This window comes from Melospiza melodia, chromosome 4, assembly GCF_035770615.1.
Source record: "Melospiza melodia melodia isolate bMelMel2 chromosome 4, bMelMel2.pri, whole genome shotgun sequence".
NCBI lineage: Eukaryota > Metazoa > Chordata > Aves > Passeriformes > Passerellidae > Melospiza > Melospiza melodia.
Genome location: NC_086197.1, coordinates 23,439,675 through 23,456,880, shown reverse-complemented (window position 1 = coordinate 23,456,880; position 17,206 = coordinate 23,439,675). Strand labels below are relative to the sequence as shown.

The window sequence follows — 17,206 nt, the reverse complement described above, 5'->3', positions numbered from 1 at the left end:
GAAAGACTCATCCAGGGATTTGCTAGTAAAAATTCTAACAGAAGAAGAAGTCCAGTATTTGAAAGTGTCATTATTTATTAATTTATTTGCAAGGAAAAATAGTTGACAGGAAGAAAACCAAGGTGGTGGATTCCTCTTCCCCAGCACAGATGCAGTGATTCTCATACTCACCAGTCACAACCAGAAGAGAGACTGCTCAAATCAAAGGAAGGACGCTGATGATGTGACCTTGTGACAGTGTGAACAAGTCCTTAGTGGCTGTGTGTGAAGGGGAGGAGGGCGAGGAACGGCAGAATATTGTTTTAGCTTCCGCATGTGTGTGGAGGGGCTGAAGGAAAGGATTGGGGTGCAAGCACAGACCAGCAAAGAACAAGTTGAATTTATTTTTTGTAGCCACTCGACTCCAGATTGGTGAAGGGCACACAGGTCTTTTGGGGTACATCCATTTGCTGTTCAGGCCAGATCTAGTCCTCTGGACATTCCCAGAGGAGTTAGACTTTTTTTATATTTGAGATGGATTTGGCTTGGCAATGGCAGTGCATCATGTCACTGATTCCAATCCTCTCCTTCAACACCTTTGTTTTTTACAAAATACTACTACTCTGTAGTACCAGTTTTAATCAGCTGAGCAGGATTCAATCAATAATTACCACTTTGTAGTTTAATTAGGATCTTCAAAGTACTATCACATCAGAACTTCAACAGTATTTAACACTCTGCAGATGAATATGAGTGCCAAATTGTAGTTGTAGTTGATTTAGGAGCAAAAAAAAGAAACCAGTTAGTGATATCTTAAAATCAATGGAGCTATGCAGCTTTGCACTACCCGATGAATTGATTTTATACATTTTATATTAATTCTTATACAATTAGGTAGTGGAGGTGGTTGCTTGTGGTGTTGTTAAACTCTTTATGTTTGACAAGAAGCAAAATTTAAAAATAAGAGTATTAAAAATAATAACAGATTGGAGAAAAAAGTTATGAAGAGGGAACATCAGTCTATTCCTTCTAGTTCAATTATGGCATCTACAAGGAGCAATACCAAGTATCTTCATGCATTCAAATCCTCTGTTGGTATGAGAGCAACCAGAGGGAAATGAGCATTCCAGAAAATGGGACATGGTGACTCTTACTGCACTGGTTTCTTATTAGGATGAAAGTGCTAATAATGCCTTCTTTAGCTTCAGGACAGTGAAGACACCTGTCCAGCCAGACAACCTAATGTCCAATTTCCTTGCTGCTTATACTGGTAAGAAGTTAAACCATCAGGACCACCCCAGGCCTAGTAGGAGCTTCCTTAGCAGGACGGGTGGGATGCAGCGTACATCCTGTGGATTCTTGGCTGCTGCTGCTACCTGGACATTGATTTCCAGGCTGGAGGCACATGACCCTGCCTGACCTACAACAACAAGCTGAGATAGTTCTGTGGATGCAATGAAACCCTCTACAGCCTAAGAAATGATGCAGGGAGTTGTAGCTGGCTGCTAGACCTTGGACCCCAAGTTAAAGATGGAAGGGAAAAAGACCTTATAAAGACCTTATCTTGCAAATGTCCCAAAGCCTGCTATGCTTGTGACTACTTTGCTTAGCTTGGCCTCAGCTTAATTAAGTGTGCCTCCTCAGTTCCTTAATCCCTGAGTTTACATCGTTCCTTTCTTCTCCCTAGCCTGGGATATTTGAAGGCTAGACATGGGCCTCACACACACTCCCCAGATACATTTCCTTCCTGGAACCATGTCACAAGCAGCAGAGAATGCTCATGTTCATCAGGCTGTGCTCTCTGTCCTCTTTGATTTCCTTCAAGTCAGCTTTTCCCGCTTTCCCCTGACGTAGGTCTGATAGTAGAATCGTAGGAAGAGAGCCAGGAGGCTGAGGATGTAGAGGAAGACTGCGGTGTTGAAGCCATCAGGGAACGGGCACTCTGTGAAGAGGTTGTAGGAGGAATGAGCAGCAATGGCCACAAACTGGCACTGGAAGAGGTGGAAAAAAGAAGCAGTGAGATTAGGGAACCTTCATGAGATACACCTCAGCTGGCCATTAAGACCATCACAGCTATCACAACATCCTAGCAGTGTCCTCAACCCACTTCAACCCACAGGATCACCTGCTTGCCTCTCCTGACATCCCTGGGAACCTTCCTTTCAAGTTTAGCAGTGTTTTCCCACCAGGAAAGATGTCCATCAAACCTGAAGGTTTAACCAATTCTGTCTCTCCTGCCCTTGGCCCATTTCTCTGCCATAGTGCAGTAACTGAGATGCTGGAATATGAAAAGTGAAGGTGGTAGATTCCTCTTACCCAGTGGTAATCAGGTTGTTATACCCATAATTATTTTGATTTGTATTTTAACTTGCAGAGAGGAAATACAGATACTACCTTTATTCATTTAAACATTCAACATTAATATTTTTTTGTATTTTACTAAGTTACCTGTCTCAATAACCTGAAGCAATGAGTTCTACGTACCAAAGAGCTATTAAATATTTTTTTTTCCTTTGCTATAATTTGCATTAGAAATACCTTTTTATTTCATGCAATGCTTTCTTGTTCTGTTTTGCCATGCAGGCTAAGTAAGAATTCTGGAGCAGTCTTCACGCACCAGTGTTTTACGCATATCCTCTTCCTCTTCCCTTGTAACTGCATACTTTTGGTTTGCAAAGCCTCTCTTTGAGTGGAAAAATCTCTCCTACAACCATTGTCCTTGTTTGGACCATTGCATTTATGCTGTATCTTTAAAAAAACATGGGGTTTTCCAGATTTGTAACTTCATCAGAGATGAGGGAAAGAAAATCCAAAGGGATTTTCTAGAGAAAGAGTAAAATTCACACATTTCTCTTTAACTTGCCTGTTTGCCTGTAGCTAGAGACCCTCTTCCTTTCTGAAGGAACTCAATCAAGGCTCCCCATTCTGCTGCCTTATTGAGAATCCAGTTTCCCTGAACCACTGTGCCTACCTCTCCACATCAAGCTCTGTTTTCACTGCTCCATATACAACATAAAAAGGAGGAATCCAATTGTTAATTTTTCTCTTCCCTTCCCATTACAAAGCTGTGGATAATTAGTTTGAGATGGTCACTGAAGGCCTCTGATAGTCTTGTGAAAGCATTTGAAGCAGGTCACCCATGGCTTCACCTCTCAGAGTGGCACATGAGGGCACCTGGGAACGTGCTGCCTTCCATGGACAGCAAGCAAATGGAGCCAGTGAGGTGACAGATAGCAGAGGCCATCACGCCTGAGCCGTGGGAGGGCAGGGGTGAACACCTGGAGCTAATTACCAGCTGCAGGATGGTCAGGTAACGCTTCCACCACAGGTGCTGGCGCATCCGCGGTCCCAGGCTGGCCAGGGCATAGTAGCCGTACATGAAGATGTGGACAAAGGAGTTCAGCATCCCAACAAAGAAGGCTGAGGAGTGAGAAAGTGAGGGTGAACAAGGCACACGACCCATTCCAGGCTAACCCTGTGAAGGGCTTACAGCCACTATGATGATGCTTCCAAAACACACCACATCCACCTCTGTGCATGAATATTCCATCTGGGATCTCATACCTCCCATGCAAAACCAGGACACTGTGGAAGCACATCAGCTTCTCCCTTCCTTCAGCATCCAGACTCGTTGCATGGGTTGGGTCAGAAAGGACCTTAAGGGCCATCAGCTCCAACCCCCAGGGCACATCTCCCACTAGAGTTGCCCCAAAGCCCCATCTCATCTGGCCTGGAACACTGCCAAGGTTGGTGTATCCATGATATACCCATCCCATATCAAGTGTTCAGAGACAGAGAAGGGCTTCAAACGCAGAGGAGAGACTTTGATCGTCTGACGTAAGCATTTCACACCATTCTGGTGTCAAGGCTGTGTAGCCAAAATGACCTCCCAAAAAAAGAATGCCCCAGCATCTTGTATAAGGCCTACCAGGGTACCTAGATGCTTAATACCCAGATGCTTCTCTTCCAGTTGAGCAAAAAGGGGCAGCGTTTTGGATGCAGCCCAGAAATGGGCACAGCCACAGCAGGAAACAGAGCCAGAACCTGGCCTGCTGCCCCAGGGCCTCTGAGTGGAGAGAGAGGGAGCGCTGCTCTGGGAGGAGATACACAGTGACCTTCTGTGGGATGTTATTTTTTTCTGTTTGGACCCGCTCTGATGGCACACTCTTATTCTAGTTGAGGCAGTGAACAGGGCAGCCTAAACAGCCCCAAAAGCTGAGCAGATGGAATCATCTGAAATGCACGTGTTTTTCTCACCTTTGGAAGTAGGTGAGCTTCCTACCTGCCATTCAGCCCATCTGCACTGTTAATGCTACCTCTATGGCCCAAAAAAGCTGTGAGAAACACAAGGTTTTCTTGTGGCAGCATTTCTTACAAGCATACCTTGTCCTCCAGGCACATATTTGACCCCTGACCACCAGTTGAAGAGCATAGAGCCGTGATGGTACACGTGCAGAAAAGTCACCTGCTCTTGTTTCTTGCGCAGAATTAAGAAAACCTGAAAGAAACCAGGCAAAGGAAAACCTTGAGTTGACATGTCTAGACAAAAATTTCACAGTAAAAAGTTATAAAAATAGTTAATTATGAGTCTGAATCTCCCAAATCCATTTCCTCTGCTGTTGACAAAAACTGGTGAAACACAATAGAACTTGTAGGGGGAGCTAGAAGATGGAATTTCTTCCACAAAGCCCCAGATATTTTTATGTCTGGATTCAGGGCCCAAAGTCCAAAGAGGACACATCTGAGACTCTGACTGAGCTTCCATACAATTCACAGCTGCTTGGATCTGCTCCTTTTCAGGACACAGCTTGTATATTTACTGCTACCGGACAATAACCCATAGAAAATCCACTCTGTTGAATGGCCAAACCCTCCTGGAATTTGCATTAGTAAGCAGAAGGGTTTTGCCAGATGAATACATGTCAGGTCACTGCATTTCCCCATGCACATTCATACACACACAACAAAAAGTGAATCTGCTTTTCAGGCACTCAGGACTGGCAAAAAGCTGTTTTGTTGCTGATGCAAACAGAGAGGGGATCAGCCAACACCCTGGTAGTAGACCTAGGAAGGATCCACATGTTCATTCACATTTCAGTGGGTTGTCAACTTACACCCCAGAGAACTCAGAAATTTCAGGCTAGGACACATCTGTCTTCTGCTGGCCAAGCAGAGGCCTTGTCCAGTCACTTAGTTCATTTACAGTGCAGAAGGACACCTGACGACAGGCTGTAAAGAGGTGGACTTTAAATTCTCCCAGGACACAAACCTTTAGTGCAGAGCTCTGGGAAAATCCATGGCAGCAGAGATGCCAGGACTTGTCCAGCTCCTTTTCAGCCCCACTGTTAATCAGCCAGCCAGGCAATAGCAGAACCTGTGTGGCACCAGCAGCTAAAATTTTGGGGACCCACCTGGCAGCAGCCAGGGGTAAAGCCTCTCCCCTAGCACTGTGCCCAGCCTCAAGAATGGTGCTGGGGAGGGAGTGTGTGCAGCCAAGGGACGGAGACAGGCAGCGAATCAATATGTGATCAACCCAGGACATCAGTTCTGGCACGCTGCCCGTTTCTGCCAAAGAAGTATCTGTGTCCAGCCCCGGACCCGGTGAGGAGCTGAGCCCTCCTTACCGTATCCAGCAGCTCGATGACTTTGGAGAAGAAGAACCACCAACACACTCTTGCCATCTGCTGGGCAGCACAAGGCACAGCGGTTAAAGCTTTACCCCAAATCAACACATTTTCAACCACGCTGTATCCCTGCCCAGCTGCCCACCCGGGGTCTGCAGCAAGGGGGAAAATTAGGGGAAATTAAGGGGTCCTTTTTTTTTTTTTTTTTTTTTTTTTTGTCCAGATGGCAAGATTGAAAAACTGAAAAGATACTACGATGCTTGTATTGTAACTCCAAATTCAAAGAGAAAAAACTCACACAGCATTTTTGGAAAGCTGATGCTGGTGGGACCCAAACCCCTGTGATGACCAAGAATAGTTTTAGCTAAACCCCCCTGCTAAAAGAAGGGTTAAGTGAGATTTCTGTCATACAAGGCAGAGGATATAAAAATCAGTTTTCTTGTTGGAAAGAGATCACCCAGAATCCTTATAATCCATGCAGAGAATCACATCTGTTTCAATAATTGATTTGCAATATTGATACTTCAGCTGGTAAGATCACCCTCTCTGCAGTGGTCAAAGAGCAAACTTAGATGGCTGGGTTGACTAAGATGATTAATTTTAGAGAACTAAAGCAAAGCATGACAACTGTTGAAGGAGACAATTTAGTAGAATAGATTTATAGGCAACAACAAACTGGAGTCAAAGCCTTCTTAGCCATGCAAATTGCTATTTATGAGCAAAAGGATCTGCCTAGCCATGGGAGGGCAGGGCCTCAGGCAAGCTTTCTCCAGAACTGTACCCTCATTCCCAGCTCACTCTGGCTGTAATCCACTGGCTGGCACAGGTAGCTGTAGTTAGCCAAGACTGAAGTGACCAGAAACTGAAACAGACAAAAAGCAAATAGAAATCAGTTTTCTGTTCAATGCCATCTGTTCTGAAAAAGATGGACATATTAATGCTAAGGTAGTGAGGTTTCAGTCTTATAGTACTGACAGAAAATCCACAGACAAATGGTAAAAACCTAAAACAAAGTACTTCACATCCTGGTTGAAATCTCAAAAAATGCAAATTGGGCCTGGGAAGATTTGTAACTCTTTGTGTAATCACTGGAGGGCTCAAAACTACTTCAGCAGGAATACTGAATTCTAGGCTTCTAAGTTTCTCTGAGAGACTCTGCTATCCTTTCTGTTCTGTTCTGGTAGGTTGCATTTGCTTGTTCACTGGAAAGCCAAAAACTGGACCAAATAACCAGTAGAACTGAACAATCAAGTGCAGAAAAGCAATTTTCCCACCTGTCCTCAGATGGAGCAGCATTTCTTAAAAAAAAAAAACCAAAAGCAATTAGTGTTAATATAACACTTGTAATACAAATTAAAAGGGCATATTTGTTGGCAACAGAATGTTTTTGAAACCTATTTGGCCATGTTCCCTCAAAGACTTTTCAGTGGCCTACATAAACTTGGAGGGAAAGGCTTGTAGAAAGGCTTATGCATTAAGAACCAGCAGAAAAATAAGTTCTTAACATTCTCAGCAGCAGGAAGACAGAGAGTGCTTGGCACTCCTGAAGAGAACTGCCAGCTTTGGAAAATCATAGATTGTTCGAAGGGACCTTAAAGATCACCTAGTCCCAAACCCCTGCCTTTGGCAGGGACATCTTCCACTAGTCCAGTGGTTCTTATCCTCAGAGATGGATCCATCACCAGCCAGACTCGAGACGAAATGAGACCATTCCACATTCTCCACAAAATCTGTGCCTAATGGGGAATTCTCAGCCTGCAATTCATTCATTGAGCATGAATGAAATTCCATGTTAATTTCATGAATGGCAGGGATATTGAGGGATGGGAGGAAATCAAGCACAGCAGGACAATACTGCTCCTCTTGTGGCAAAACATGGACATGTCCAAGCCAGCTTCCACTCCCTTCAGCAGAATCCATCAGCAAAAGCTGTTCAAACCCTGGAATCTGGAGGCTCCGGAGTTCAAACCCTTCTCAGGAGCTTACCTAGGAGCCTGCCTCCTCACCTCATAAAACATGTAGCTCGATAACGCCACCATGGCCAGGTTGTAGGTGAGGAGCAGAGCCCTCAGCTCCAGCTGCTGCCGCTGCCGCATGCAGGACGGTCCCAGTGCCACCATGAAGAGGTAGGAGGTGAAGATCAGGGTGACTGGAAGTGGGGAGTAAACCAGTGGCCACGGGTCTGTCCTTGGATCTGAGAAGGAAAACACACAGCCACAGCTGGCACCTCCACACAGCAAGGGGCGAATATATTTAATTGTATTTCAATACTTCCCTTGGGTGCACTCGCTGCAGAAAGAAAATTGGTGTCTTTGTGTCTTTGCAAAGCTGCACCTCAGTCCTTCTTCTCTGACTCTGCCAAAAGGATTTAGCACAAAGGTTTTAGCCCAATTTTTGGGTATGGACTGCTGTACTGGAAGGCAGATCTTTCCTGGGATGAACTGGAGCCCTCCCTGGGTGAAAGGAGTGATCCCAGATACTGTGCAGGGAGGCACAGGAGCAGCCAAAGAAACAGTGGCTCCTCAGGAGTGTAAATTTACAATTTTATAATAAAAGTGTTTCAGTCCTTGGTGTTTCAGTCCTGTCCTTACAATCCTCAGCATATCTAAAATTCTCCACTCCTTCATTTTTATATCTGCTCATACAGTGGGCTCTCTTAAGAAGCATGAATTCACTAGGAAATGCCAAAACACTTACCCTGCTGTAACAGCTCTTTGGTCCTACAGCAAAGGGAAACTGAAGAGATTTTCTGTCATGCCACCTCCTCCTAATCCTGCTGTCATCCAGGATATATTATATCAGCAAAAACATCCCAGATACCATTCATGCTTTCCTTTCTTGTGTGATCACTGCCCTGTCAACTCCCTTCATTTTTTTATAAATGCCGTACCAGTCTGGACAACTCTGTTAATCCCTCTCCCTTCTAAACCATCCAGTTCTTTATGATGGGTGTTATGAGCTGTGTTAGGAGCTCTTTGACATTCCATTTCTAGATTTAACAGCTCATCAGAAGTCCTGAATCACAATTTACACTTTCTTGTGAAATTTAAGTCGTGAAACATTTACTGAGCATTATGTAAAGTCTAAGTATTATGCCTCATGTCTTCCTCCTGCAAGCCTGCTGTTCTACCTTCATGGCATTTTGTGGCTTTTCTTTACATCCAGAGATACATCACAGCCCTTTGGAACCACATTGAGCCTTTAACTAATGAAAATCTGATGTCTCCTTACTGCAAGCTGTCAAATCTCAAGCACTGAGGAGTGGTTACTGCCAATATTTCATTTGATAACAGGTTTTCCTGGCATCACAAAGAGTTTAAACCCCCCAAAGTATTAACTCTTTAGTCAACTAAGCTTTCTCATGACACATGAATATGCATTTTAAAAAAATCATGTTCTTTAGTACTCCAGACTCAACAATCTCAGGCATTTATTGCTCCTTGCCCCCTGGGAAATTCCTCGTCCCTTCATTCCTTACCATGATCCAACTGGAGGGTCAGTGAGATATATTTCAAGACTTAAGGGAAGTTTGTGATCATGGAGAAGGAAAAGTGGAAATCTTCTTATTTAGGAAAATGTGGGCTAGGGTAAGGATTGCATTCCTTTTAGGTTTGGTTTTCATGATCATGCAGAAATTCCCATTTTAGACAACATCTCTACCTACCTCCACTTTCAAGAATCCAGTTGTAGAATTCCTGAGTTTTCTGCCAAGTTGAAGCCATCCCAAGCTCTGGAAAGAAATTAACTTGACTGAGTCAGGAATGAGGAGGTTCTTTAGACAAAGAACTACAGCTAATGAAAGGATAATAGTTTGCTTTCTACAGAAATTAACTTTTAGACCAGGATTAAAGTCCCCTTTAAAAAGGGAAGAAAGAGAAGCCCCCCCCAATGATTAGTTATCTAACTTCCAGATTTTATTTATTTATAAATTTTAATAATTTATTATTTAATTTCCAGATTTTGATATTGCATGGAGTTTTCACCTCTAAAAAATACTCTGAGCAGCTGCATGTGATCTGCCAGATCCAGGAGGGAACTGCCAGTACCACTGGGAAATCAGTCACATGGCATTTTTTCTTAAAGCAGTGTGGGCGCAACATTCATGTGAGGACAAACATCAAGTGTCATAACTGCATCTTTCCACAGGTAGTATTAGATATTCCCAGTGTTGGAAGGCAGCTAGGGATTCATTCAGCACTGCTGCAGCTCCAGAGGTGTTAACAGAGCTGGTTATTTTTGGTTTTTCTGAGGCCCCAGTTTATACATTAATTTTGTTCTATCTTGTATAGATTCTTTAATATAGTATATAAAGTAGAATACTCATACATATTATGATCATCCTCCTCTTCCCTTCTTTCCTTTAGTAGGGAGATGTTTTCAAAGGCACTTAGAAGTTCTCCTAGAAAACACTTTTCTGCAGTTAGTTTCAACAGCTTGAGCTACCTGATCCAGTTCTCTCCATTAGCAAATACAGAGGGGCAGCGTCCTCCAGGTTCATCTCCTGCTGGCATTGAGAAAAGTACATTTTCTCCTTTGACCCCTCCTCACGGACTGTGACACCCATGCCCTACATTGTGTCAGTGACAGACACCCCCAAATTTCTCTCCTGCAGTTAATCCTTCTCGGGTGTTCCTCTGACACAAAGCCAGAGACCCCTGGGAGGTGTCACACCTATCCTGACTCAGAGCCACATGCCCTTGTTATCCGGGTGGACTCTGCCAGCACCCGGATTAGTCGGCGATTATCAGCAGGCTCAGAGTCAATCCCTCAGGGATTCCACACGGTTACAAGTCCCCAAAAAACCCACACGCAGTCCAGCTCACTCCCCTTCCTTCCCCCCAAACCCGTCAGGAAAAGGCAGGGAGGAGGAGCAGACTCACCGCAGCAGCGCAAGTGGCTCCAAGCATCCCTTTCTCCAGGGCTGTCCCCAGCCACTCGTGGTGCAGGTGGAGCCGGCAAGACAAGGAGCTGCAGCCTTCCTCTCCACAAAGGAGGTGAGTGCATCCCCTGCGAGGTCTCCCACAGCCGTGGTGAATCTTCAGGCCATCTTCTTCAGTCCTCTAGAGGTGCCTCTTAAACCCCACTGTGAGCCACAGGCACCGTGGGGTTATCGCGCAACTTAGCCAGAATAAGAGGTTACATCACATACTCCTCCCCCCACTCTCTTGCCTCTCCCCACACGGTTTATCTGATTAGGGGACTGGAAAGAAGGAGGAAACAAATGAAGAAGATTCCTGGGATTCCACAGGAGTGAACCACTGACCTTTAGTGCCATGCCCAAGAGCCCAGCCTGGCCAAGTGGGACCCGGGCCAGCATTTCTTCTGCAGGTTTCTGCAGGACATGCCATGACAGCTTTGCAGACAGTAAAAGACGAAGGATCACAGCTGGAAAGCAGTCTGTTTAGAGCACTCCTTCAGACCAGCACAAGGGGCTGACAGCAAGACTTTTGAGTGCTCAAAATAAGTCCAGACCACTAAATGAGGGGATAGAGAACAATGAGAATCTCACTCTCTCACTCACTCACTCACTCACTCACTCACTCACTCACTCACTCACTCACTCACTCACTCACTCACTCACTCACTCAACTCTCACTCAGTCTCAGTCACTCAAGGCAGGGAAAACTCAGCTGGAGTCATCCCCTCACATCCAGCCTGTGTCCCTGGGGGAGTCACTGTTTTTAATGACAGGAGAATATTTGGAGAGGTGTGACAGAGACACCAAGTGATCTCCAGCAAGTGCATCGAGGGAAAATGCAGAGAGCTGCAGTGATTCAGTCCCACGTGGGGGGACCAATGCAGAACTAGGACCCTGGGCCCCCACTCTCCAAGAAACAGCCCTAAGTCAAGTGATGGGGTTCAGCTTCATCACCTGGGGCCACCTGGGGTGTGGATACATCCTCTTTTTTTTCCAGTGGGCACAGATCATTAGCAAACTCCAAATAAACTAGAGGGTAGTACCATTTCTCATACCACTGTGTTGTGTCTGTCACCAGATCCATAACAAACCTTTTTGAAGGGCAAAACACCAAAGATTAGCCTTTCAAAGCAGCTTTAGGAATTAGGCAGATCATGTGTTGGGAGTTTTTCATTGAAAGATATCACGTGCTGATGCTGTTGGACAGCTACTGCATTTCTGTAATTTATGGAAACCATGGAAGTATTTAAACAAATGTTTTTGGGAAAGGTGATTTAGGATGAAGATTTTGAATTTGGGGGGGTCAGGGCATTAGAAGGGCAATCCAGTCTAGAAGAGGGTTTGACTGACCTTTGGTAGCATACTGGGTTTTTGCTGACCCAGGGTCAGGGAGACAATTATTGTGGACTTTACAATTATAGTGAACTTTATAATCATAGTGAACTTTACACACTTTTTTTTGGTGTTTTTTTTTTTTCTTTCTTGCAGAGCTTTCTATTAAGACCTTTCCTTGAAGTTTTCTAATTGCTCATGAACCAGCAGGTTTCATTTCTGTATTTTTGGTGCCCCAGTCCTAAAAAGAGTTCAGTGATTTATCTGTGTGAATCAATGGAAGTGATAAATCAGATCAGTGCTTTCTATCTGTCACATGTAGATGGGGCTATATTTTATTATATCCATCAGGTAGTTTAAGTAATGTTTGTTGAGTTATTTATACTGATGTATAAGACTCAGAATTACAGACACAAAACTTTTCCATCAAATGTTTTTTACCCTGGTGAAAAAATAATCACCTGCAGTGAATTTTCACAAATTTCATTTGGGGCAAACTATTTTATTGCTCACATAAACTGGATTTTTGTTTTTAATATCATGAAACATGTTTTATTTTTTTAAAACCTTCCCTCTTCCTGAAGTATTCCCAGTGGTGCTGTTGCAGATGTTCACTAGCACGGCTGGCAGATGGAGAGATGTCCTCAGCAATGTGGTACTTTTACACTCCAGGAATGGGTGTCCTTTGATGAATTTTAGCACAACTGTGAAGGGCAGCTCTGCAGGGACTGCACACAAAAGCCTCAGAACTTTTACTTTCAGCAAGAACTCAGTAGAAAAATAACCCCCAACATTGCTCCTTCACTGAAATAGTATGAGGGGAGCTCTTAGTGCCAAAGTGAATTGGGTTTTTCATTCAGTGATTTGGCAAGAAAAAAGGGGATTGCAGGGACATGAATGACAGGCACAGTAATAAGGAACTCAGTTATGTAGAATGTGTGAGAGCTCAGACAACTCCATTGAGATGGAAAAATATATTAACCAGTGAAAAACCTGGCTATCTCCAGCATAGTTTAGAAGTGATTGCCACAAAATCATTATCAATAGCAAGTATCAGCAGGAAAACAATCCTGAGGGCTTCTGGACTGTGCAGCTTTTGCTCTTTGGTCCTGTGACTGGTGTTGCTTCCAACCAGAACTGTACTAAAAGGACAGATTACCAAAGGAGACCTGTTCTAATGCTTGAGAAAGGCAAGGAACAGGGGGCCACTCTCATCTGGATACAGAGGCTATGTCATGGTGCTGCTCTGGACCCCACAGCAGAGACTTGGCAGATTACAGAACCACAAAACCATTTGGGTTGGAAGAGACCTTAAAGATCATCCAGTTCCACCCCCTACCATGGGCAGGGACACCCTCCACTGGCCCAGCTTCCTCAGAGCCTCATCCAGCCTGGCCTTGGACACTTCCAGGGATGGGGCAAAAAATGCGCATACCTGGCCCTTGGAACTCCTGAATGGCATCAAATTCGCTTCCTATGCAAAAGTGGATCAAGCTGCTCAAGTGTTTGATGCATGCAGATATTCAGATGTAGTTTATTATATGCAGATAATAAAAAATGCTCGTAACTTACGTATGGAACTGGCTTCAATGAGAGGTAAATATCAGAGCTGAGGATGCCACAGAACAGGAAGGAAGGTGACAAACCCACAGATCTCTTCCTCAGCTCATATCTACATCTGGACTCTTGCTAAACAAACTGCTTATGGATAACACATTTTTGAGTCAGGAGAAGTTCAAGGATTGTATTGTCCCCACTTCCAGCAGATGAAGCACTACCTTGCTCCTTGGCAAATGTGCTCCAGAGCAAGCTCTGAACTCCTGAAATGATATCTTTGTGAATATGCTGCCAAGAGAGGTTCATGTCATCTCCTCTAATTCGTGCTTTTTAACAACTACCTCAGCTCTCAATTGCTTGCAACAGAAATAAATGACAGCTGGCTTTATGAGTACTCTCTCAACAATGGGGAAAACAATAATAGATGTTTTCACAGATATAGAATTTATACAGAATAATAATTGAATGGCTGAGTTAGTTTTGCTAATATGCAATTACCAGTTTATATATGCTTCTGGGGAAATACAGTGGTTTCAGGGGACAATCAGCCAACACTAAAACACTGTGAAGACCTCACCAAACTTTCCAGTACATCTGGGTCTAATCCACAAAGCTCTTGTTCATGAAAAAAATCCAAACTTACAGCTAAAAGAAGCCTTTAAGAGGCCCAGTGAAGCAGCTGAAGATGCTTCTGGCACAGGGATTCTGTTTCTTGATTGCCTTGCTTATGCTCCATGCAACCAACTGCACAGACCTTGAAAGGTTTAGAAGAGATTACAGGAAGGGATTTTTGGCAGAGCTACTGAGCAGACTGTCTCTGCGCATAGGACTGGGAGACTGCATCAACTCTTGTGTAAATTACCATCAGACCTATCTTAAGGCATCTCCAGTGGCACTGGACACCTGCCTATGTACAGGCATCTGAATTGAGTCCTCTTTGCTTCTAGACCCACCTTTTGTCAGCCTTGCCTACTTACTTGATCATTTATTTGAGATAAGAACCTTCTCTCATGATGTGCTTTTATGGCCAAGCATCAGTCTTGGTTGTGGGAGCCTGAAACAGCCCTGTCTCCAAAAATACATTCCCAAGTAACTCCTAGGCCTAGAGAACTCAGAAACTTTTGGCTTTCATCTCAAAATCTGCTGTCTTTTCAGCATGTCTTGAATCAGCGTTATTTCAAAATTGTACTGTGACTGGCAAGGAAAGGGGACTTAATGCTGATCCCAGAATTTAATGCATCATCCAAAACCTCCCAGAAATGAGCTTAAGATTATGTATTGATCAATTGGCTTATAACAACTTCTTCCAAAAATAAAAACAAAAAACCAAACAAACCAAAAACCAAACCTTAGGCATCATGGTAGCAACAAGGTTTTTATGCCAAGATGTTGGCGTTAAAGGAGTGAGAAGCCAAAAGAAAGAGAAGGTAATGAGCCTTCATTTAGACATCCAAGGGATGCCAGGAATATTGTTCTAGTCCTACAGCTCTACAAAGAACACTGAACAAACTTGATTATCCAATCGATGCAGCCTGTGGATCTCCAAACCCAGACCTCATGGCATCTCCAATATGCTGGAGCCATGGGTAGAGCACAGATTGAATTCCTGCTATAATTAGTGCAGTACTCATGTAATGAGAGCACACTGCTGATGACTGCTGTCTCTTTTTTTCCCAGTTAATCAAGGGAATACAGAATCTCCACGTACCTGTCTCTTGGTGATACTTGAATGTTTCAGTGCTTCTGAGAACTTTCCTCTTCCATTTCACTCCCACACAAACCCACCAACAGCACTGAGCTGAGAAATTAATTCTGACCAGCTGTTCCTATTGAAGGGAGAGCACTTAATAGAACTTGCCACTGAACATCCACTGCCATTGGAGAAAGGATTATAAGGATTGTTTTTCCTTTTTATGTTTTCCCCTCTAGTTTCTGATATTCCTCCACTATGTGCACTCAGCTGATCAAATAAGCCAGTCATAACTGATGCTTCTTCAGAAGCTGAAGAGAGACATTAAATGGTGCACAAATGTTGTCCAGGACCACCTGCAAATGTCTGGGGTTCACACTGTAGGAAAGAGGATGTTCTTGTAATTGTAATGGTGCTGCTGAAAGAAAATAATGTATTCTCTTTTTAAATCAGATGCTCTGAATTACCACATCAACATCTGTTAGCCTCATGGGGATTCTGGAAGTCTAGGACAACTCTTCCCTTATTTTTTGCTTGCCTGGCAGATACCCATATCATCCTCCCTCTGCAAAGGTGTGTCCACCAGATTAAACTGATCTGGATCCCTCTGGGATGGTACTATGCTTTCATCCCTTTCTGTTCCTGCCCTACACCTGGAGAAACGTCCCCACAGAAATTAGTATGGCTCCTTTTTATCATCAAACCTTTCCCCCTAATTATGCCTGCAAATTGCTGGTGGTCAACCATACTGTGATGTATCCCCAACTCTTTCCACTTAACCTTTTATTCCCATTTTGCCCGCTCCTCCCTTTCTCCTGCCCATGCCTGCAATGCACTGGATCGTGTCTAACATGCAGATTGCAGGCTCTGCAGAGTCTGATTCCCTGTGCGATGACTACCAAAGTATTTATGGCAGCAATAAAAATTGAGGATGCAAAATCCTCTTTCCTCCTCTAATGATCTGGTACAGATGTTCCTGGTGATCTGGAAGCCAAATAGAACAGATATTTATAGGAGCCAGAAAATGAGCAGTTCAACTTTCCAACTTCCAATGGTGGATTTTGGAGCCAATAGGCAGCACAGATTGTTCTGATCTCTGTCCTCTAAAGCAATTACTGTGTGGAGAACAGCAGACACCTTCCTGAAATTGCCTTGTATTTACAATAGCGAAAAAAGATTCAGTTTTGTTATGATCCATCCTAAATCTCTATCTATGTGTAAAATAGAAAATTTCCCCTTGAGTTAAAGTAACTCATGACAAAAGACAGTGACATAAAATCCTTACTGAGGCAACAAACTCCTCCACACAGGAAAAAAATGGAAACATCTCTACTGGGCAGAACTTTGGCTCGATTTTATGTATTGCTCTCAAAGTCATGATCACTCTGTTCAAGGCCAGGTTGGATTGGGCTCTGAGCAACCTGGTATAGTGGAAGGTGTCCCTGCCCAAGGCAGGGGGTTGGAACTGCATGATCTTTAAGGTTCCTTCCAACCCAAATCGTCTTGGGATTCTCTGAAAACAGTGTGGGTGATTGACTGGAGAAAAAACTGCCAGTCTCCCTCAATTTATTGCAGAAAAAGAATGTGGTTGGGACTCCTCCAGTTCAGATTCCTTGGGCCTGTGGTTAATCAGTCAATAATAGAAGTGCCATACACAGTCAAACAGCTGCAGAGCTGCATTATAAAAGTGACATGACTCCTTTGCAACTCCCCAAGGCATTATGAGGTTTAATTACTGTTTTATTCTTAGGAATCCTTACAGAAAGGTAATCTGTTCATGACAAGAACTGTAAATATCATCGCTGCTGCTGGCAAGTATAGTCCTGGTAAAGGCAGCAACAAATGAGCCAGAGTAGCACACAGGAATTTCCTTTCCTCCTGCTTTCTATTCTCCTGCGTGAAGTCCTAGGGAACTGCATGAAGTCCTAGGGAAAGTTAACCTGGCCTACAGGCACTAGTCTTGTCATAATTCCAGGCTACAGGCCAAATCCTGAGGGATGATGTGGGCTAGCTCAAGGTACTTCAATAGACTTCATCCTTCCTTTTTATCTTGACCACTGTGAGAAGTTTGGAACTGATCCATTTGGGATTGATTGTACATGCTGC

The 17,206-nt window shown here is 43.9% G+C and overlaps 1 protein-coding gene across 7 annotated transcripts; it reads right to left on the bottom strand.

Annotated features, from left to right (window-relative positions):
* Window positions 1-57: 57 nt before the first annotated feature.
* On the bottom strand, window positions 58-16,378 carry LOC134417261 (very long chain fatty acid elongase 4-like). Of its 7 annotated transcripts, none has more exons than XM_063154292.1 (9): window positions 10,484-10,623; window positions 9,930-10,002; window positions 9,268-9,333; window positions 7,610-7,797; window positions 6,385-6,465; window positions 5,604-5,660; window positions 4,363-4,477; window positions 3,272-3,399; window positions 58-1,970 (listed from the first exon to the last, which is right to left on the bottom strand). In XM_063154292.1, the coding sequence occupies exons 3-9, from the start codon at window positions 9,323-9,325 to the stop codon at window positions 1,800-1,802; spliced, it is 798 nt and encodes a 265-aa protein (XP_063010362.1). In that variant the 5' UTR covers window positions 9,326-9,333; window positions 9,930-10,002; window positions 10,484-10,623; the 3' UTR covers window positions 58-1,799. The 7 variants fall into 7 exon arrangements, with proteins under 7 accessions (XP_063010362.1, XP_063010357.1, XP_063010359.1 ...); XM_063154287.1 differs by lacking the exon at window positions 9,930-10,002 and adding an exon at window positions 10,047-10,104 and having other exon boundaries at window positions 10,484-10,616; XM_063154289.1 differs by lacking the exon at window positions 9,930-10,002 and having other exon boundaries at window positions 58-1,921; window positions 5,604-5,663; window positions 6,402-6,465; window positions 10,484-16,378.
* Between the last annotated feature and the right edge of the window lie 828 nt (window positions 16,379-17,206).

What these genes read in the sequence shown, in the direction of transcription:
- LOC134417261 (XM_063154286.1), bottom strand. Translation starts at nt 10,607, where the DNA reads ATGCACTCACCTCCTTTGTGGAGAGGAAGGCTGCAGCTCCTTGTCTTG. An exon ending in GAGCCACTTGCGCTGCTGCG is followed by an intron (nt 9,334 to 10,483) that starts GTGAGTCTGCTC and finishes ATTTCTTTCCAG; the next exon opens with AGCTTGGGATGGCTTCAACT. An exon ending in ACCTGACCATCCTGCAGCTG is followed by an intron (nt 1,971 to 3,271) that starts GTAATTAGCTCC and finishes CACCTCTTCCAG; the next exon opens with TGCCAGTTTGTGGCCATTGC.